The 23,753-nt window shown below is 37.0% G+C and overlaps 1 protein-coding gene across 2 annotated transcripts in view; it reads right to left on the bottom strand.

The window, feature by feature from the left end:
- LOC129278363 (uncharacterized) overlaps positions 1–23,753 on the bottom strand; it is a 100,273-nt gene that overhangs the window by 63,620 nt on the left and 12,900 nt on the right. Inside the window, exon 1 of one of the 2 annotated variants that reach the window (XM_064110197.1) lies at positions 9,905–11,380. The exons of the other annotated variant lie outside the window; for it this stretch is intronic. Coding sequence (XP_063966267.1) covers positions 9,905–9,914 — 10 coding nt within the window. The 5' untranslated portion in view covers positions 9,915–11,380. Of the gene's footprint in view, positions 1–9,904; positions 11,381–23,753 lie in introns of those variants that run through there. 2 annotated transcript variants of the gene reach the window in all.

The raw sequence follows: 23,753 nt of genomic DNA, 5'->3' as shown, positions 1-23,753 counted from the left end.
GTAACACTAACTTCAAGACGTTTATGCTACAGTCATACCAAATAACTCGACTTCAAACCGACCGATGGTATGTCATTGGTAATAACGTTATGATCGGACTGGTTCGGATTCACCAGTGTGACGGTGGTACTAAAGAGACATCAATGACGTGAGGTTAAATGACCCAAGATCGGCCAGCCAAGAGTGAAAGCCCCCCTGTAGCCTGTAATGATCGACGACAACGAAGATGGCTGGCCTACATCTTAATGACAAGTCGCCTATGGCAGTGGATTCCCTTCGACAGAGCATCATATTCCCGTTTTATATCATACATCTATCCATATCATCATGAATATTTCCTCCTCCACGGAGTTAAGATGGCAAACTGTTGTGTGTGTTTTTTTAGGTCAGTACGCCCGAGTGCTATCGAAGGTTAGTTCTTATGTCATAACTGTTTATGAAGACGTATTTTAGTCAAGATTTATAACTAAGCTGTATGGGGAATTATCATGAAAGTTCAAATGGATGTCTTGTTAATGTCTTATCTATGTTAAGACGTACCTTTGTGTTTCATCGGGTATTAAGGTGGTGGTATTGATTTTTATTAAATAATTGATAAGAAAGCATGAATGCTTGTAAGTAAGCAACCAGAGGACCGACGGCTTAATGCCATGTCAGATGGACTTGGTAATGAGGATAAATGCCTTACCAACGGGCAACAGCGCTCATGCAATACAACAATTTAAATCGAATTGATATTGATAAGAAATATGTATAAATAATAGTATTTCAAGAAGTATCTAAGATAATGATTTAGTTTTCATGTTCTATACAAGTTTATTGTAATGGCTTTTGTGACTAAGAAAAAACTAATGCTGGAACTGCGCTGATATACATTTTAAAAAATGGAAGAAGTGTAAGCATAAATCCTTGATAAAAATTGAAAAATAAATAATGATAAGAAATTATTTATAACTAAGTAAAATTTAGAATTGAAAATGATTACCATACAATGCTAGCAAATTATATTTCCTTAGTCTTAGACCATGTTTCCACACAAACTATAAAAGACGGAAAACGGAGAGAGAAACTGATCAATTTTCGGGAACCAATTGCGGACGCCATCTTGGATTATGGATAAAAGGATTACTATTGGATTTGCAGACTATGAATCTAAATGAGATACGAAACTAAAATAAGTGACATTGCTGAATCAACCGCTTTATTCACTTTCAAAACATTATAGTAGCAACGTATAATGACATTGCTATAATTATCTCTGGACTTATATGTTATATGGCTTGGAAGTGAAATTATGACTGAATATGCGAAAGGGATGGAGCGTATTTCTCTCATTATAAAAATGGAGTTTAATATGATAATTGTATTCATGACATTGAAAGTGGGTGTACATGTATTTGCGTTTGAGAAAGCAAGAGAGACAGAAAGAAAGAGAGGGAAAGATTGTGTGGATGTGTGTGAGGGGGGGGGGGGTAGAGAGGGGAGGGGGAATGGGATAGGGGGAGGGGTAAGGGAAGAGATAGTAGCATACAACAAGTTGGCAGACTCCGATGTAGCCCCTGGATATTCATACTATAAGATGGTGTAATATAAAATGCATTGCGTTCAAGTACACTTACGATAATCTTTATGATAAATATGGTTCTAAAGAACTGATTATTATTTATCTGTCTTTCTCATCGGACTCTACTACACAGCAATTTAAATTTGGTGATTGTGATATAACATACTACTGTCCTACTAAAGTTATCTCAATTTATACAGAATAAAGTTGTGAAAGAAATAAACGTTACCGATTATACTTACACAAGGCCTCTTAGCTTTATTTATGCAGTTCCCCATTTCATTTTCATTTTTACTTTTGCTTGTAAATAGTTTCTCATATCTTGTTTCATGTATATTTTTAATCGATAATGAAATAAATGCAAATTGAATTGAATTATTGTTTTCGAAGACCGTAATGACACTGTGTCAGTCAACGAAGGCAATACATTCACTCTCCCTCTCTCTCACACACACATAAACTTTCTATCCCTATGTCTCTCTCACTCTTTCAGTCTTCCCTCTCCCTGGCGTACAGATGGGGGTCGCCCCCCAAAAATAATAATAATAATAATAATCACGACCAAGAAAGTAAAAGAGAAGTGGGAAGGATAAGGGTGAAATATGACATTTTTCCGAATATTATGTCAAAATCTACCACGAAGTGTGATTTTTGTAATAAAAATGTTGAAATTTTGGCTAGCTCGCTTTTAACTTTTTATTATACGTGATACGTCATATCGAGCCTCCTCAAAGTTTTTCTCATTACGCCACTGCTCCCCCTCTTTATGAACGAATGTATTGCCATTAAAAACAAATAACAGTACATATAAAATGATACATGTGAAATTCATAAATGAAAACGGGAGAATGACCCTACTGCAGCGGGTCTACCGAGAGGTCCTTCTTCCTCTATATCTCCTTATCTCAATCTTTCTCTCTTTCTCTCTTTCTATCACTCTCTCCTTTTCTCTCTCACTCTTTCTTTCTCTCCCTTTCTCCCTCTTCATCTTTCTCTCTCTCTCTCCCTCTCTTTTTCTCTTTATCCGTCCATCTGCCCCTAGTCTCCCCTCCTCCCACTTCACATTCTATACGTACCGCATTCCAAAGATCCGCAGCAATGATGATGTGGACAGACGACCAGGGGTGACCAAGAAAAACACCTTTTGTAGGGGGTGGTGGTCACCGCTATAGAGTCTTTACTCGCGATAATGAAGTGTTCCGTCAAGCAGTTTTTACAGGACATCTAAGGTTGGTATCGGTCCATGAGAATGATGATAAATTCATACGTTTCGGCGCCAAAAAAAAATCGTGTCATCCGAAGTCCCATAAGTCAGAGGGAGGGGCGGCATGCATCCAGTCTACCCCATCCGTCCCGTGTCCCCATAATTCACAGCATTGCACATGACCTGAGCACAAGGGCTGCAAAAGCCTGTAGCGCCTAGGGCCTATGAGTCTGCCTAAACATTTACTTGGCGTTTGTTCTTACAAAATGCATAGAGTGAAGCCCAACATCCAGGCTTCTGTGACCTACTAAAAACGAGAAATTACCATTCCAATATTCGTTCTATGAAACCAAACGTGTAGTACGTTGGTATTTCAAGAAATTCAAATTCAAGTTTACCCAGATCGAGTGGTTTACAAATTTTCATGAGCGCGCTAAAAACCGAGGTATATATTTACACTTGGCATACATCTCTATAAAGAAAAAAGATTTCTTTCAGTTTTCTAGCATCTTTTCGGCATGATGAACAAACTGTCTTGGTTGGTGACTCAGAAAGCTGTCCGTATTTATGGCGCAGTCACATTTCCCCTACGGCGGCCGTACAGCAAGTCGAAAACAACGGTTTTAACCTTTTTTTAACTAGCAACCTATAGGTGGTTTGAAATGAATAAAACGGCTGTTTTCGACTAGCCTTACGGCCACCGTAGAGAAATATGGCTGCAACATGAAGTTTCAGACGGCTTTATGCTCGACTGGAACATGTTCTTAGGTGCTAAATCAGCTACATAGGTACACCATTTAGCAAAAGAAAAGGGTAACCAGTCATACGTCAAGTAATTCTTAACTTATTAAGAGCATTATAAAACACCCACCGGGCTTAGAAATTAAAGTAATGCATATTAAAAATTCTCTGTCAGTATATGGTCGAAGCAATGATGGATGACGAATCCTTGAGTGAAATACTGACAGACGCTGTACATGTGGTTGTGATTTAGGTTGTGGTACTGGCGTTGGTAGTGGTGGTGGTGGTTGATCGTGACGGTGTTTGTGACAGTGCAGCGATGGGAGGGGTGATAATGGTGATTGCAGTGTGTTTGAGGTGGTATTGGTAGTAGTTGTGGTGGTGATGGTGTTAGTGATGTTAGTAATTGTGGAAGTGGTAATGTTGATCGTGATGGTGACAACGGTGGTCTTGATCTCAATGCTGGAGGTGGTGGCGCCGCGACAGTAATGATATCACAGTGGACAATGGTAATGGTGTGATGGGGGGGGGGGGGGCGATGTTTGTGATGGTGCGTGGTGGTGGCGCCTATGGGTGGCACTGGTGCCGCTGATTGTTGTGACAGTGGTCGTGATAACTGTGTTCCTAACTTTCGGTGGATGGTTGTGGCAGTACTGATTAAGTAGTATAGCGGTGATGGTGAGCGTGGTATTGGTAGTGGAGTTTTAAGACCGGCAGTGTTGCTAACAACATATAACGTGAGCCGACGAGGAAGATGGAAGTGGTGCTTTTCGCAGTGTCGGTACTTTTGCTTGAGTGACAATAATACGTTGACTTTACGTTACACGTTTATAACACACAGAATATCCTGTACGTGTAGTTGCAAAACAATGTCAGAATTCCGGTACAGTTTTATGTATCGCATACATGTATGCATATTAAGCCCCTTTTACAATTGTTGGTGCGACTGATAACAACCGTTGCGATTGTGTGCAACATGTATTGTGACCAAATGATCGCAAGAGCGATTGTGAAAGCCCCTTTAGACACACTGTACTGATGTCGAGCTGTGTGTGTGTGTGGGGGGGGGGGGTGTCTATCAAAATGTGATTATCGTTTTCTTCATTTCATTTAAATTCAATTTATTTCAAAGTCGGTTAATCATATACATTAATTGCAGTAGGCCGGAGACTATTAATGCAACGTTTACATAAAAAAGATTAACATCTAGAGAGTTTACATTATATATATACGTATATATACAAATATTTCAAATGATTGATGGCGAGACTGATATAAGTAAGATTTGATGCAATTGATATGATTATATCCAGTTTGTAATTGCAATTAGAGGATCTGTAAAACTGTTCCAATGAAAAGAATATTTCCTATATTTCTAAGAATACACATATTTTACTGTGTATTTGTATATGTACATATAGATCATTTGTCACTATTGTTGTCATATATTGACCTGAATTCGAATCATGATCGTCCATTTGTCATGATTCTACGCAAAAACAAACTTACTGTTAGAAAAAAAAATACATATAGGGCATACTCGTGTGGGCGGTGCAGGAAAAATAAATTGCTCATAATTATCATATCGTGTTTTATGGGACCCATAATTGCACTTAAGATGGACTGGAATTTTTAACCGCATTTCATTTTTTTGATCATCTTTTGAAGAGGAATAATGAGCATACAACATCAGAAGAGTTCATGACATTTTGCCAATAGGTACAATGCTATCACAATTGTTTACTCGATCCGAAGTAACATGCACTTGCATCTACTTCAAAATACTTAATGGCGACTTCGATTGGTACAAAATAGGATAAATGGATCGAGAGTGAATTGATATAAGCTATACAGTGCGTATCAAAAAAAAGTTTACACTTAGAAAAAATCCTGTAAAATTATATATTTGTAATATCCTGAAGATTTTTCCAAATTTTAACATTGGTACAGATCCATTTAAGCAAATGACGATATAACTGTCAAAAATATTTCCGCTTGAGTGAGCACCACTTACTTTTGAAAAGTTAGTGAAAAATGATTTGCGCAGAACTTTGAAATAGTTAAGCGAATAAAAGTAGACCTTAATCATGAAGAACACGTATGATTTAGCTAGTAAATTTATTTGAAGATATCTTTTACCTTTTCTAACTTGTTTCCTTGCCCAAAACACTTCGAAGAGTGAATTGTGCCCCTTTCTCCTTGACACAGCGTGAAAATGAGCATTTCTGCGAGCTTTACAAAAATAGACAGTGCTCACTCAAGTGTAACATTCTGTCAAAACTTTTACTTTCATTGGATAGATAAGACCCAAACCCAAGATTATATGAGAAAAAATTACCACATGTTGTATATTTTTTAATTCCCAGGGCTTTTTCAAAGTGTAAACTTTTTTTGATACGCACTGTAGAGTTCATTGATCAAACCTTCGAGCGCCCGCCCTGTATTTGTTACAGTCATGGCAATCATGCCGTGGACATGGTGGATATGTTTTTAAGATTCCAGTATGATGGTAAAAGTATGGCCTTTACAAGTTCTTTACAACAAATTCTCTAAATTCGCAAGAGCATCGCAATACTGTCCTACAGTGAACGTTCCAAGAACGCTATATGGGTATTAGCGCGCGATTAAAAAATACACATGCGTATTGATTATACCTTTCGATTTTGAAGACCGCGTAATGTCTAACGATAAAGTCTTGTCATCAGCTGAAATTGAGGGAATATTGACCATGTCTTTGAGTCATGGTGAGTGTCATGCTACAGTCTTAAAGCAAATAGCTGTAACTGTAGGGGACAAGAATGAGTCCACCTTCTCACATCGAAAAATATTCGAAGACTGAATCGGTATAACAATTAAAAATGGGGGGGGGGGGGAATGTTAGATGCACTTCTCTGTCTACTTATTTATTCTAATATATTTTACTAAGGAAATATTTTTTCTTGAAAAACAACTAAAAATAATAAAAGTAAAAAGAAATTAATATGAAAAAATTAAAAAATAGCCGAAGCTTTCATCTACAAATGTTTAACCAGTTCGTTTCAAAAGTGAACGTTCGAATGTTAAAATCTATTTACGATTGTAACAAAAAATACTACAGGGAATTAACATATGGCTTCATTTCATCAAAACATATTTGATTTTTCAATGCCATTTAATTAAGAGTACTACCTAAAAAAGAAACGGGTGGGTTTTATACTGATGGAAAAAAATTCCATGAATTACCATATATCTCTATTCATATTTTTCAAAGTTTTAATCCATTGGTAAATAGATTGAAATAATGAGTTTTTATTAAAATGATTCGTGCAATTTTTTGAAGAAAATATACAGTAATACTGATTTGACAATATGCCTCTATTTCAAGTTTTAATCCATTGGTAAATAGAATGAAATAATGAGAGTTTTTATTAAATATAAATCGTGCTATTTTTTTTGGAAAAAATATTGGTCATATCGATTTGATAATTCTGGTATCTGTTTATGCTGATATTAATATTGACACGATTTATGCTCTTATTTATTTTGTTTCTTTTATATGCAATACTGTTGTGTATGACTATTTTTATCCTATCTGAAGATGAAAAATCATATAAAGAGGATAAATGAAATATTATTACAAAAACAATCATATTTATGTAGAGGATATTAGAAAATTGTTATTGTAAAGAATCGCCCAGTGAAAATCCAACAATGATCACTACCTTATATACCATGATAAGTGGTCGAATATAATTGACTTTTTTTTCATTCTCTAACAAATCAAGAAACAGGCTTTACCAGCTAATTGAGGGAACATAATCGTTAGAGGGTGCGAACTATTATACAAATCAGACAAAATTCATGTCACTCACATAATATTACGCAATAAAACAGGGTAATATGACCTAATTAGCTAAGGGCATTAAACGTTGTACCAGGTGGTCTATTACATAGTGCTTAGGACAGTCGGGCTTGACGCTTGCAGTGATAATATTGTGACACCCGTTAAAGGGCTGGCGCACCTGGAACTTTTGCCAGCGTTTGTCGGCGGAGGCACAGCAAGTCGATATAAAGTTCATTTAATCCGAGTTATTAATAATAATAATTATAACTTCTTTTTTATCCAGGGCAGCCACTTCAATTATCAGCTGATTTTCAACCGGCTCCTGCATAACTTAATATGTTATTATTACCCTTCTCCATTTTCCGAATTCGAGCGCCAGACAAGAAGACGGAATGCCCCTCTTTAAAGTCTTTGGTATGACTCGGCCAGGGATCGAACTCACGACCTTTCGATCACGAAGAGGGTCTTCTACCATTGAGCCATCTTTTTAATATAAAAAGTTATAATCTATTGAATGCATAAATCGCTATGCGTTGCTAACGAATGGCATTTTTTATATAAGGAAATGGATTATCGATATTAAGAACAAAGTTAAGATGATAAAAGGACATGTCATACCTACATCGCTATACCTGGCTAAACTATATCCACGTGTGACAGTATCTTGACATAATTAGGGGCCTATTTTATAAAACTTGTTTTTTATATAACGATTTTGCGATAAAAGATTTAAGTAGCTACCATGATCATTCAATTTGATTTGCTGATAGTAAATTTTGAAAAATAAATTGTGCATTTCTCATTGTAAAAAATACTTATGAAAGACGGGCCATGATACGAATGCCATGAATATGGGAACATCTGTATTGCCAAATGCATTCGTATACGCCTTCATTTAATGTTCAGTGTTTATTTGATTTTTTTTCGTCTGTTTGATTTTGTTTCATCCAGAATGCACACCACTCGTTAAAACATTTATAATTTTATATTTACTACATTACTTTACGATACAAAATCTGCTATTTCATGCAGGAATAGTTATATTTCTAATAATTTGCTTTTTCGAATTTCAATTAAAAAACGAGCATAAGTGCAGTATTAGTTAAGATTGATGCCGGAGAGTAATTCTTAATAAAAGAAGGTAATAATGATGATATTAGTAAAAAATAGTGATATCAACAGAAAGGGGGGGGGGGGTAGAAAGAGAGATGCAGAGAGATATATATAGAGAGAAAGGGGGAGAGGGGAGGGGGTATAACTCAATCAGAGCTGAAACGCTATTTGCTACATGATACCAAACACACATAGCAGCAAAATGCGCTCTTTGTTTTTTTTTTCTTGCGGTGTAAATGTGACCATCTTCGGTCTATGTATAGAGACCATTGACCATGACTCGTGGACTTGAGAATCTGTGAAGCACATTACATGTTCGCCTGAGCAAACAAAAAGGTCAGATAAAGTCATACCAAAGAGAGACAAGGACTAAGTCGTGTAATGACGTAACATTGCATCGCAAAATTGAGGGGGTTTATACACTGAAATACGTTTGAGAACTTGCGAGCGAGCGAAAAAGATATAAACACTCGGTATGTGAAAAAGTCGTCAAAGAGTCAGCATTTAAGGAAGTTCTTTGAAAACTTTCATGTTGGGACATAAAATGCAATGATCCATAGCACCCTCACTAACAAACTGCGTACACTTTTTTATGTTCGAGGTGGAAGGGGATGAGGAGGGGGGGGGGGGTCAATCCTTCATTCCCCATTCAATATGTCCCTTCTATAATAAAAGAATAAAAGCTATTGAACATTTTTTAATGGATTGTTGTATAGTAATGTGTAAAGGAGATCTCGGTAAAAGGTTTACGCCTATATGTCAGGAAAGAAATGGACTAGTGTGAAAGGCTCATATATTCTATATAGGATTTTTAACAAGCAGAACACGTTCGTTTTTTGCTTAAATGTAGTAACAAGACAAATTAAAATTAGATGAAAGTCTTTCCATATGCTCAGTATTTCACGTATCACATGCAGATCTAAAAAAAAAAGTTCCAAGTCTTCAACTAAAATGATCTAATTGAAAAGGTGATGTTTACTTTGATTGCTCAAAATTAAGACAAAAGTAAATTTTTTTAAAGAGCATAATGGAAAAAAAATCGATAGTAACTTACGGAGAAATCGACATTACATAAAAAAATAATTAATCTTGTTTGGACGTGCCAATCTTTCCAGCAAGGAGAATGCAAGAATATTCTTGAGTTGTATCGATATTTGTTTTTCTTCGTATAAGAACAAAAATATTCAATAATATTCAAGGACAAGGAGGTGGTTTAACAGATGCAAGGTGTATGGTTGATTTTGATAATTAAAATTAGCACAAGACGGATCGTTGTAAATTCCAGAACAAATACAATACATTTTATTTCCCTAACGTATGACTTACTTCACATCGCATAAACAAAATAGGCGGAATGAAATAACATTGCAAAAGCTTTATAAAAATGATAACTAAAGATGGCAAGAGGATTGGAATTGAGAGGGACAGAAACTTGACAAGATAATCAAGAAGCTCTTACATGAACTCATGATGGTGATACGTCTACAGATGCCTTCGATGATATATAGAAAGGGGCCTCCTAATCCACCAGCCGCCAAGTTCGATGGAATAAACAGGTGACAGAATAGCTACAACACCAATCGCATACACTACTTGGTATATCCAAACTAATTCCAATAAGGTATTCCAATAGGCTACGTGGTGGTACTGGAGTCGAACTGGAAGACACGTTGTGATTTGTGGCAGGCATTTCATTCGCCAGCTACAAAAATAGAAAGTGGTCCAAGCAAACTCCAAAAACACAACTTTGCATATGAATGCCGTTTATAAAATGACGGTTTCATTGCATTCTTCTTAACATGGCGATTTGTGACGAGATCATACTTTTTAGAAGGATGACGATCTAAGACAAAAACATCCATCAAAATGGCAGGGATGATATGATGGTATTAATGCACAAGCACCTAAATAAGTAGTAACACAGACTCCCAGCTGCTGTCGGAGAAGAAAATATTGTGAAAAATTTCAACGATGACATTAAATTTTCTTGATTTTGTTTTAGGCCCATGGTCCTGAGCTTTTTGGGTTTCTCATGATTATTTTTTTTTCGAGTTCATTAGTTAGGAAAAGGTTATTTAAGTTCACTTTCACGATCTGGCACGAAACTTAAGAACATCTCGAGCGCTGATCCTCACACCAACTTTGTCGTGTTGTGAAGGAAATCTGTTCAATTGACTTTAGTTCCTTGTCATTCGAACATTAATTAATTTGATTATTCATATTCCATTTGAAACAAAACATAATGGTTGCACCACAAGAAATAGTGTTTAATCAGTAAATTGATAATTTTGATGACGAGAGAGAATACATCTAAGTGCTATCCATCCATGAATTATTCCTTTTCAAAGTAACGTGGATCTATGTGGTTATCCTATAACTTCATAGAACCACTGAACTCCACATCCATCAGCGTCAAACTATGAACTCCGAGTTATCAAGACATAATAAAGGAAGAATCAAGAAAAGGCGGGGGTGGGGTACATGAAGGCAGTAGAGCAGATACACCAAGTTGGAGATTTGAAATCTTCCAGACGCAGATAAGTTTGAACCGCCTCCACATGACTTAGTACATAAAACTAATGTGTTGCCAGCAGCGCGAAGACTGGAAGAAGAATTTCGCTGCGCCCTGGAGCGCTTACCCGCTGGTAATTAAAAGCGTATCTTGGCCTAGCAGGTCATGATGGTATGTCGACTCGAGGGGGTCAGCTTAAGCCCATGAAGATGATACGAGGCAGAAATGATATAAGATTACATTTACACATCTCTATAAATACATCTCGTGTATCGCTATTACGGTATAAGTTTCCACCCTACCTGAACAAATGACTGTTTATGTTTGGTTAAACACATGACACGTTGCATTACAGAACTGGAGGCCCGCCCGTCTGATATAGTTTACGAGATTTGGTGTGGTATAATGCTCACCTCCCCCTCCATAGCCCAACACGCATCCATCAGTCACGTTACAAAAATCACCTCCAATTATTCTTTGAAGTAAGGGGGAGTGGATTTCAAGCACTTGCGAAAGATTTCTACCCCCTCACTAAACAGGCCATGCAAGCTGGGACCTATACATATTTCATCGATGTTTCAATCGCTACATACAATTACTATATATCTCAGTTTCCATCCAATTATATCATATTCTTATGAAAGTAATGTTACACCAGTAGTAGTATTCGATAAACCGGTTTATTCAAATTTAGTTCACTCATTTGTGGAGAAACGCCTCTGACAACGGCACAGTGCGGCGACTGCGATTATACTCGTTCAATGGCGCCTTTGGTTTAGCATGTTTGGCGCAAGACTGAAGATTCTACGTATACGTAGAATATTCAGTGACGTGACGTTTGAATCTTCGTGACGTTTGAATCAGTGTAGCAGTGAGAGTGAATGATCCTTGCTCTGATCTAACCAATTTTAATTGATTACAATGAAAGTTATGACATGAATTAGTCTTGAGAAATGCACATCGTTTAAGCTGCTCGATAATGATACAAAGAGGCACGTGGATGCGGCTGAGTATGTGTCGTACAATGCACCACTCAATTGCTATCGTAATGGCACTTGAGGGTGTATATGATAGCTTCGAAATTTACTGGTATTCTACGCTTGGATTTGTTTAGGATAACTATTGTTCTTAAGGTCAAGTGATCAGGATTAGTCGAGAGAGAGAAAGAGAGAGGGAGGGAGAGAGAGGGTGGGGGGAGTAGGAGATGAGAATTATATAGGAGAACGAAGAGTGTATAATTGGTGTTCATAATGATAAAAAGCAAAGTCACAATCAATTTTATTCAATGTTGATGGAAACGCCCATAATAAAATCTTACTTAAAAACCAAGCTTATCGATATACCCGAAAATTTGCGCGTTCGGAGGTTCAAAACTCACAACTTCTTAAACGTTTTGATGCGGGCGCCATGCATGTCCATTGGACCATGGACCTACTACATGATTGGACAAACACTTCATCGTGTACGTCCATGACCGCGTTGCTATGGCGACACAAGAAAATTGACCTTCGAATTATTATTAAATGGAAATACAGGATGCTGCTGCTTAAAAAGAAAGAAAGAAAGAATGAAAGAAAAGAAAGAAAGAAAGAAAGAAAGAACGAAAGAAAGAAAGGAAGGAAGAAAAAGACTCTCGAGATTGCCCCCTCGTCAATGAGCTGGTTTAAAATTTGAAGAATCATATTCTGTCGCACATATTCATTTCATTTCATTTATTTTCCACAAATCAATCGAAATACAAAACATTACAAAAGTGTAGAAAAAAGGAGAAATACAATCTTGAGCGTTGCATTTAGATTGAATGGACCTAAAGTTAAGCCAAAGTTTGTTGTGGATTTCATCCTAAATTTTGAATCCAGATCATTTTTAATGCATTGTATTATTGATACTACAGGTCCATGTTGATACCAACAAGAACTTTTTATTACATCATTATAGAATCTTTGAATCACGTAAACCCGAAAAAAACGAAGAGCTAATTCAGCTCTTAAGGGGCGTGTATAGTGACTGCACTTAGGAGTGCTAATTTGTCTCGTTCAAATTTGAACTTAACAAATCAGCACTGCGAAGTGCAGTCACTATACACGCTCTTTAAGAGCTAAATTAGCTCTTCGTTTTTTTTACAGTGTAAACCAAACACTATTCCTCTCTTACATACATGTAGATGTGGATCAAATACAAATCCTCGTGAATAAACGACCCTACAACAGACAAGACTGCAAACTCATAGGCGTTGAACTTGGCAATAAACAGTCTTACCCTTAACCTACCTCGTCTGTAATCGTCTTCATTAATCAACGCACCCACGTATGTCTAACCGACTGACCTTCTTTCTTGTATGTTTCATGCTTAATTTCAAGCTCATGTTTCAAAATGATAGTCTTCTCTACATGTTGTAGTCTTTTATCTCTCCCTTCAAATATCTGGGGGATTATAAGTGCGTTATATTTTGACGTGATTTTACACAGTCGAGTAATAGTGGTATAGTAAAAGAAAAAAAAATCAATATTGTAATGGTATTGACTCCACCCCCTCTCTCTCACCCCCAAACATAAATTTTTTTCAACAAACGTACACACTCACATACACACACATCTTATCATTCTATCTATCACCTTTCCCGTTAACATATACCATTCATCTACGTTTCAAGAGAAATTTGATTAAAATCCACCTTTCTTTCTTAATCTTCCCAAATTTTCGCAACAATGATAGTCGAAAAATGTCTCCCTGACAATCTTCATCAAACTGAGACAGATTTCGATTTCAAATACTGGCAGTTTCATTTCTGAGAGTAAAACGGTCCTACATTTTTTTATCGTTAATTTAGATATTTTTTCTTTTTTTCTTGTCAGAGTTTAATTCATTAAATGATATATTTGTGATTTTCGTTATGTGTTGACGTTAGTACTGGGTTTGAGTGGAGAATAAATAAATCTTGGGGGATTGGTTGAGCAGAGCATCCCACGGCAAGATACCCATCTAATAACTAGAATTCCTATCCTACCAAGCAAGACAGATGTTACACCAGTACCAATGATGGGAGGGGGTCGGGATGCGCTCCAAATGACCTCTAGTCTGCTTCAAAGGCTCCTCAAACCAGCTGCACAAGTGCAAATAAAAATACCAAACTGATACTGAGGTTCACTTTTCAAGAGACTATAATTTCAGCTAGGTCAATTCTGCATTCGCTGACAAAACGCGCTTTAAGGTTGACATTGACTTTAATATTAGAAAATAAGATGTCTTACTAAAATAAGGAAAACAGTTGTTACTTAACCTATATTTAATGCTTTTTAATTGTTTGCCCTTCATATCCTCATCTTATTGATATATCTGTCTCCAGTCTGAACGTTCAATTGTATAACATTTGTCTTATTCATTATGAATAATGGTGATGTATTGTATTATTTTATCATTAATGATTTACTGTCTTTTGATGGACGTTACATTGTATTTGATATTTTGTGAGATATGAAAATAAACTAAACTGAAACTAAAACTAAAACTGAATTATCCACCACGATCAGATGGAATGTGAAAAGACAAGTAGGGGATAATTTGTTGACTTAATGCTTTGATTACAGAAGACATGTATGAGCATAAAAGGAATTTAAAAAGAAACAAGCTTTTATCTCATACATTACACTTCTTTTTGTAGTTAATAAAAATGTGTAGAAAAAAAATCCACTAACCATTTGTCAAGATCTGGATATTTTTTTCTCTTTATTAATGCTTATGGGTCCTGAACAGTCGCAGTATAAAATGGTGAAGAGGAAGAGGAGGGGTGCAGCAGCAGAATAGGAAGAGAAGGAGAAGAGGAGAAGGAGAAAAAAGAAGAAAGATAAGTAGAAGAAGGAGAAGAAGTAGAAGAAAAAGAAGAAGATGGAGAAAATAAAGAACAAGTCTGTTCGGTGCCCATGGCCCTTTAAAAAAGGCCCTGCTATTATTATTACCCGGGTAAGCTATAGGCAACCGATTAAGGCGCACACAGCTTCCTGAGGAATTACTTCCTGTCGGTACCCATTACATCACCTGGGTCGAGTGCAGCACACAGTGGATGAATTCCTTGCTGTAGCAAATAACGCCATGGCTGGGATTTGAACCCACGACCCTCTGTTTCAAAGTCCGGGGACTAATCCACTGGGCCACAACGCTCCATATGAAACTTCTGTGTCAGTGTACATAAGGTATACTTTTAAGGTGTACTTTTTAAGCCCCCATTAGAAATTACCATAAAAGCAACACCCAAACCCAATTGATCAATGAGCGTGATACGTGTTAGTCAAGTCATACAAAATATGAAACACCACAGAGGTATACTTCGTAATAAGCTTCTATTAATGGCCATGAAATGTCTTTCCATACAAGGACCACATGAAACGACATGTCATTTGACTGTCTGACTGTACTTTCTGACTTAGTAAACATTGAAGGCAAACACCTTTGGCCTTGAAATCATCTCATACTGTCCCGCTGTTTGCTCGTAAAGATTCTCCATCATCAATTATCATAATTTCTTCTACTCAAAATGAAAATTTTGCAAGCAATGATAAAAAGTATTTACTTGTAGATTATACAATTAGGCCTACTGGTTAAACCCCTTTCAATCTTGACTTTAAGAAAATATAGGATTTAATGCACAACAACAATCAAATTTCAAACAGAGGTATAAAGATTATTGATGTCATCAAACATCACAAAAAAGAAAAATGAAAAAAAAAAAAAAAAAAAAAAAATAGCAGCAAGAAAGTGGGTGGTATGTTGGGTCGGTCTAATTTTTTTTTTCATTTATGAGGGGTTGAAAGATAGTTTGATGCATTTTTTTAATGACTTCTCGCACAGGTCATCACATGGTGTCGTGTCCGACCTAATCACCAATTATAAAACAGGCATACCAATGACGTATAGAGATGTCAAGTTAATATCCATAACCTGATCTTAAGACGACTCTACCGCTGTCATCGAAAAACCTCTAAATTACCAGACGAAATTCAGAGTGATAAATCGTCCGTAGAAAAGTGATAAGTGTTTTTCCCGCCAAAAATTTATGGTTCCGCTGTCAGACGAGCGACGCCGATAGCGCGGGAGCAGGTATCGGTATGCTCTGATGGTTTGTTGATTTTCGAGCTATCGGCTGAAGTAGGTCGAGGGCCGAGAAAATCGTATAAAGGGGAAATCTGAATTATAACCTTGTTGCCATGGTTACGGGGTATGAAGTAATTATACTGGTAATAGCGTTATAATATGGTGTATAGGCTACATCTTGATTGAGATATGTGTCAATACTGATGCGTTCTTTTGCTCTGCTGTGATGCCGCCTATTGGGCATTGGTTTAATGTAAAGCACATTTGACGGAATTTATTCGCCCAGTCTTCGATCCTCTTATATTTTTTCATTATTCTATTAAAAAATCTATCGATATAGTTCCACTCATAGTTGCTTATTTCCATTTGGTTTAAAAAAGTGCAACAAAATGCCCGCAGAGACAGTAAAATCATTGATAATGGACATACGTCAAAAGAAGTCGTCTTTATTATTATGATTTTATATAAGAAAAACATAATAAATAGTGATTTGAATGTTCTTTATGTTTATTGCACAACGGTTAACTGTGAGATGTGAAGCTTACTGTGATATAAATTAATTATTTTTAAACATATCATGTATAATACATCCACTTTTGTTTCATAAATTTACTGATCTATTGATGTTTATTTACTTGTGATTATCATGATAAAAATGTTGTTTCTTACGAGTTCATTACTACTTAATTTTGCCTATTATGTTTTATAATTCAAATCTACTTGATTTATGGATGTTTCTTTTAATGTTATTTTATTGACGTGTGATAATCACAATAATCTTTTCTAAATAATATGTCTTAAGATGTCATTCCGAATACAATGGGTCGCAGTTCTACAAGCCATAATCCAGTATCTAAGAAAATTAGATGAGGTATAGTACTATGTGTGCGAAGTGATTTTGAAGAATATTAAGCCTTGCCTTGAAATAATATAAATAAGTCTTAACCATATTAACAAAGAATATTTTTCTTCCTTTTTTATATGTGAAGTTGGAGAGGAAATTACAGAGAAAGACGTCATCACATTATCGTCACATCATTGCAGGGGTCCCTTATTGTTGGCGTCACGAATATCATAAATTCATATATCTTATCTTTTATTATACAAGAATATTTTCATACAGAGACATGTGTTCTATGCATTTTTCATGCCTTCATAAGTGGGTGTGTACCGCGAATCGTTGGGTTGCCATGGATACTTAAATCCATTAAGTACATGCGTTTATCCAATTCCGTATGGTTTAAACAGTTTTACACTTTGGGGGATGAATTATTTTGCATATGTCTTCGCATCGCAGTCTACATAGAAAATATCTACTGCGTTATACAACTTTACTTTAGTCCAAATATCATAATTATAATGAAATTGACATTTAGTTCTCTGCACATGTTCGCAGCTATACAGTTTCAGATATATTAGTTCGATCTTCTTGTGAGTCACAAAGTAAATGTGCAAAATAGATGATATAAAAGAATTATAAAGAACTCTTCCTGGTATTCGTATCCTTCTTTAGCCAAGGTGAAAAATACCAAAATAAAAGAAGCCGTGATATACGGTGCATGTAATACAGCAAGTATATTTACTGGCCAGTCTGCCTATATACCCCCAATGTTCATGAATCTATTATATCGGTTTTGTTCAAAGTTTTCCATTTTGGCGCCAAAACAATTAAAAATTATTATTACTTTACAAGTGGTCTATTATCTTTCCAGGATCGATGAAGAAAGACAATCTTGTGAGATAGCAACAATAGGGCGAATTTATCGAGATTTTACGGCAGAAATAACAAAAAAGGTAATACTTTCTTAAACTCTTTTAGATATCCACAACCCAGTGCAGTGACACAACATTTGCTCCTGCGACAATTGCTCCGAGCTTAATTTCGTCTTAGATGTAGGGTTAGGGTTGCAATAGGGTTTTATGTTCGGTTTAGGGTAGAATATAGTGTTAAAACCAGGGTTGAAGTTGGTCATTCGATTAGTGTGTGGAATTTACAGAGGAGCAATTGTCGCCGGAGCAAATGTCATGGAAGCCCTTATGAATCTTTAATACACTATGTTCATATCTACCAATGATGCTTAACACTATACTATATACGCGCGTTCACATTATTGTCATTGATCATTGTAATGCATTTATAGCATTGACAGTCCATCGTTACATCGAAAGCAAAGGACAAATTCGCTTTCACAACGCACGACAGATACAAGACAACCGTAAATATATTTAAAAATGCCTGTTAAATGACAATGAACAGCTGGGAGGTCTTTGTCGGAAACTGGTGATCCAATACAGCAGTTCCGGAGCTGACGAAAGAGTGCATAGATGTCGTTTGTCCAGATTCCATGCAGGACGAAACTGCTGCCTTGATTCGCCAGTTTTCGACAAAGACTTCTTGGTTGTTCATTGTCATGAAGGGCATCTGACAATATATTTGTCTATGTTCTTGAATGCGTCGTGAGAGCGAAAACTGCCTAATGTGTCACTGCTTTTTTTTCGCGACTACGCGATCCATTCCTACAACTCTGCGGGAGCCACAGAAATAACATTCGCATAGTTTGTCAAAGGTATAGTATTGAAACTATAACAAGAAGGTGCAGCGTGAGACCTATAGCAGCACTCTTGCTACAGAAATGACCCGTTTAAATACCACGATACAAGTTCGCATGTGCCTTGAAGCGGTGTATTCAGTTATCAAGGTATAAGCCGGTTGAATATAGGTCATACTGGGTCATACCGCTCATACCGAGTGAAACAGGTGTAGACAAGATCCAGGGATTGATTGCCTGTCATCAGGAGGAGGAAGAGGAGGAGGGGGAGGAGGAGGAGGGGAGGGAATCGGGGCAGAGATGGTATAGGTTATGGTGTGGTGGCGGGGAAGCGGTCCAGTGGTAGCAGAGGCTCGTGGTTAGAATGGGGATAGAAAAATTGATGAGCTGCCTTAAAAGAGAGGGAGTGAGAAGGGGTGAAGGTAGGGGGAGAGAGGTCGTTCGTTATCGATGGGTTTGGTTCGTGAAAAGCAACTGGGATGGCAAGGGACAAGGAAATGGGTATAGGACTATTGGGCAGCGCCAGCTCATCTAGTATACAGGGCCGATAAAAACATCAGTGGCAGGATTGAGAAATTGGAGAAAGATAGAGAGAGGAAGGGGCGGGTTTAGATGTGTGTGTATGTGATAAAAAGGTGTGTGTGCGTGTGAGAGAGAGAGAGAAAGAACGAGGGGAAAGATGGGTGTGTGTGTGTGAGAGAAAGAGAAAGAGAGAGAGACAGAGGAAGAGACGGAACAGGAGGGGTAGGAGGGAGAGGTGAGAGGATAAGATGAGAGCTAAGGTACATTACCCTCTCTGTTTATGTATGTATACTATAATGTTCTACTAATGAAACAGGTAATGCACTTTTTTAGGGGGTGGGGCAGAGGGGGGGGGGTGGTACATTACCGCTGGTATTCCCTCTGATACGCAATCATGAAGGGAACACAACACTCAGAATGGATGAATTTCCATTGTGTATCTAGCCTACAGCTAGCTATTATGATCAAACGGTATTTGGGTTATAAAGAGTGCAGTGTTTCATATCTAGGTTTGTTTTTCATTCCTAATCTAATCACGTCAATTTTCATCTATTCTGAACGTTCCAGCCCCCTTCATACTCAAATTGCATTCGTTTTGTATGTCAGTGTTGGACATGGCTTTGTGTCCGATATCTAAAATTAAACGGTGAATGAAGAGTCATTACTATTTGCCCTACATCATGGGCGGAAATCTCTCCCAAAAGGTAGGGGGGACACAGGGGCGGATCCAGCCTTTGCCAATAGGGGGGGGGGGGGGGCGGAAATTTGTTTCAGCCATATTTTCCCCGATCGGCAGCTCGAAGATGATTTGTGTTTGTTTCTTTGAAGGGGTAGTCCTCATAAGTCACTTCTTAGCTTTATTCTCATAAATTCATATATAATATCTTAATCCTTATTTATATGATGCGAGCGCGAAGCGCGAGCTAACTTTTTGGAAATTTTATGTATTTGTTCCTAAAATTTGAACATTCTGGGCAATGTTTGTTATCCTGAAAAAAATGTGTATGCAACTTAATAATTACTACAAACGCAAAGCGCGAGCAGAAATGAACTGATACCTGTTAAAGACTGCGTGCAGTTAGCATTTAACAATCAAATAATGCGAGCGCGAAGCGCGAGCTGATTTTTTTTTACATCTTCACCTAAAGAATGGAAATTCTAAGCACTTTCTGTAACTCAAGCAGAATAGGTATATAAGTAGACAATTGGTGCTAGCGCGAAGCGCGAGCGGAAAATTTCGAGATTTAGTCCTATAATATTTACTGAACGAGACACTCTATTCATGTGTTGTAAATCATGAAAAGGATGAGTATTTACAATGCGATTAAAATTATTATATACGTTTTGAACTGGTACCTGTTGAAAAGGTACCTGTTAAGGACTGCTTGCACTTAGCCATGAAGGCGTTACATATTTCAACAATCAAAAAATGCGAGCGCGAAGCGCGAGCTGAAATTTTTTGAAAATTTCTAAAGAAAGAATGGAAAATTTTAATCAATTTTTGTAATCGTGAACAGGATAGCTATATAATTCAACAATTGATGCAAGCGCGAAGCGCGAGGAGAATTTTTTTCGAGATTTAGACCTGATTTAGACATGTTTTATAAACAGCCATAGGCTGATCGAGGGCTTTTTACTGTGTTTGAATAAATTAAATCAATCAATATCAATGTTTTGTAAATCATTAAAAGGATGAGTAATAGGGAGTCTTCCTACATTAATAATGCGAGCACAAAGCGCGAGCAGAAAAAAAATTTGATATGTGATCTGAAACTGGATGATTTAAATAGAGAACAAGTTGAGTATTTGAATAAACATGCGCGCGCGTGTTTCATATTTAGACATGAAAATCATGAAACTTTGATATTCCGATCTGAAAAAAGAGACAATTACAGCTTTATGTTTCAAGCACTTTGTAGGAAAAATGTAAGGTGGATATGGATCGCACTTAAAAAAAGAGTTAAAATTTTCATTATTATTACTTTGAGTTTTGACATAGGACCGGGACATCCTTACGACATGTCATTAAAATGATGACTATCTTCCTATTCCTCTTGCTAAGCGCGAGATGAAACAAAAGGGACAATTTAATTATTAAATTAATATCATATTTATTAATGCATAATGAGGGCGCAAAATCTGATGATATTATGGCATAAAAACTGGACATTTCACTTTTGTAATTATGAATAGGATGCTTCAGTTAATATATTTTTAACCATTAATGCGAGCGCAAATCGCGAGCTAAATTTTTTGATAAACTGTCATGAAAAGGGGATTTTAAGTAATTTGTTGTATAATCAATATTGAAACATGTATATAACTCGCCAATCAAAATGCCAGCGTGCAGCGCTATCGGATACGTCTTGACAATCAGACATGAAAAGGGATATTTTGAAAACTTTATGGAATACACGAAAATAATAGGTACCTGATAAATCAAAATTTGCGAGCAAGCAGCAAATGTTGATAACATTATTCAGACCATAAAACTGACATTTTTACAGATCACTTTTTGAAAATCAATTTGTAAATCACACAAAATAATGAAAGTTCGATTTCCGAGGTGAAATATGTATTGTATATTGACTTCCAAACTTGATATTTGAGATTCATATTGAACAAGATATGTAAATCACCTAACAGGTAATGCGAGCGCGAAGCGAAAGCGAAAATTTTATATAGTGGCGCGAAAGATTTTTTTTATTTTCCAAGTCTTCCCCTCATCTTATTTTATGCACTCGTCGTCCTTCTCTTCTTTTTCTCCTCTCTTTTCCATCCTTTTTTCCTTTTTCCTTCTTTCTTTCCCCTTTTTTTCTTTTTTTTGCTCCGCCAATAGGGGGGGGGGAACCTCGGCCCCCTGGATCCGCCTATGGGGACAGGGGGCGGGAAAATTTGACAACTAAATGAAAAGGTTATCATCCCAAAAGTACGGTCATCTCGTCCCAACTCGTCCCAAAATACATGTTTTATTTCGATTTAGAATGATGTATTTCTTACCGTCATAAAAGACAAAAAATAGTAGGGGGGACATTTGATATTGTGTCCCCCCTACTTTTTTTAGTAGGGGGGACACGTCCCCCCTGTCCCCCCTGGGATTTCCGCCCATGCCCTACATTATAACATAACATGGATTAATCCAGGGCGTACGCTGCTTGCAGATAGCAGTGAGTATCATTAACAATTGACTGACAATTGTCCGTTGTACGTGTACAGTATTTTAAGGAGCAATTTTTCCCAAGGTAGTAATTAACATGTGTATCATTAAAAAAAACAAGCCAGAAATTGTTGGGCGGAGCAATAACACTTAAATTTAGTCATTGTCTACAGGGGCCGCGGAACGGTTTTCAAAGTGGGGGGGGGGGGGGGGGCTGAGCCAAAAGTGGGGGGGGGGCTGACCATGCTAAAAATCACAATCATAATGGCCATTTCTACGTTTTTGTACACCCCCCCAGCCCCTCGGTTCCGCGGCCCCTGGTCTATACATGCTTAGAAATTCAGCATGTCCAGTAGCTATCAAATTCAATAATTTTGTCCAATATTCTGATTAATTCCACAAACGAAATATTTTTTTCATTTACTAGTAAAATAATTATACTCCAACAAATTGCCGATATATGATTTCTTGATTGTAACTAATTTTTCCTAATAAGGTTAAACTAAGGGAGGTGATATTAAGCCAAAGTATCGAATGTGATCAGGGGGTGGTAATTTGATAGCAGGAGAACTGAATGTGACATCATTTTTTTTCACAATACATGGAATTAGAGGGGTAATTATACGACGTTTATGACCCTTCTTCTCTTTTTATGCTCTTGTTTTTCCTTCTCCCCTATCATTTCTCCTTTTCTTCCATTTATCCTCTTTTTTTTTTAAATAACTACCGGAAAAATCAAAGGGGGCGCTTGCCCGTCTGTTCCGCCGCCCCTGAGCAGCTGAGCGCGGCGTAATAATGCAGACCCTCGTAAACATTATGTATTTATAACAAAAATAGGAAAAGTGTATACAATAGAAAACATACATCGATACATTTTTTTATTCATTTATGTTGAGGAAGTAGTTCATACCGATTTACATTTTCCATGAGGACTTAAGGGAAATCGTTCGGACGCATCTTGATAAATCTCCACTGACGCACGCGGCGTCATTGGCCTGTCATGAATCCATACACGGCCGCCCCCGCGCAGTAGCACTATACCTCCAGCCAGGCGTGTCCCACAAACGAACGTCCCGGGCTATATGCAGTCCCAGTAACAAGTCACCTGTTCTCATACGTTTTTTTTTCTTTTCGTCAGCTGGCAAAGATGTTAAACAATGTTGATGTAACAAGGTGTAATTAAAAGCGATAATTAAAGGGTTAGATTGAATTAGACCTTTCACTGCACCATCAACCCCTAATCATTGTTAGATAGAGGGTCCTGGGGACGTGTGTAAGTTTTAAAACAGATGTTTCATATAAATCATTCTCAATTTTGAACAATTGGCGAAATAACGTTAAAGTATGCATGCAGAAAGTGGAGAAAGTTCAGATTTATAGCAGGGCAAAACTAGAAGTATGATATATGAAAATTCAAAGATGGCGTACTCATTACTAATACCTGTTAAGTATCGAAAATAGAGATTTTCCTTTCTCTGAA

This window comes from Lytechinus pictus, chromosome 15 (genome assembly GCF_037042905.1).
Source record: "Lytechinus pictus isolate F3 Inbred chromosome 15, Lp3.0, whole genome shotgun sequence".
Taxonomy (NCBI): domain Eukaryota; kingdom Metazoa; phylum Echinodermata; class Echinoidea; order Temnopleuroida; family Toxopneustidae; genus Lytechinus; species Lytechinus pictus.
This window is presented reverse-complemented; position numbering and strand designations above follow the sequence as displayed.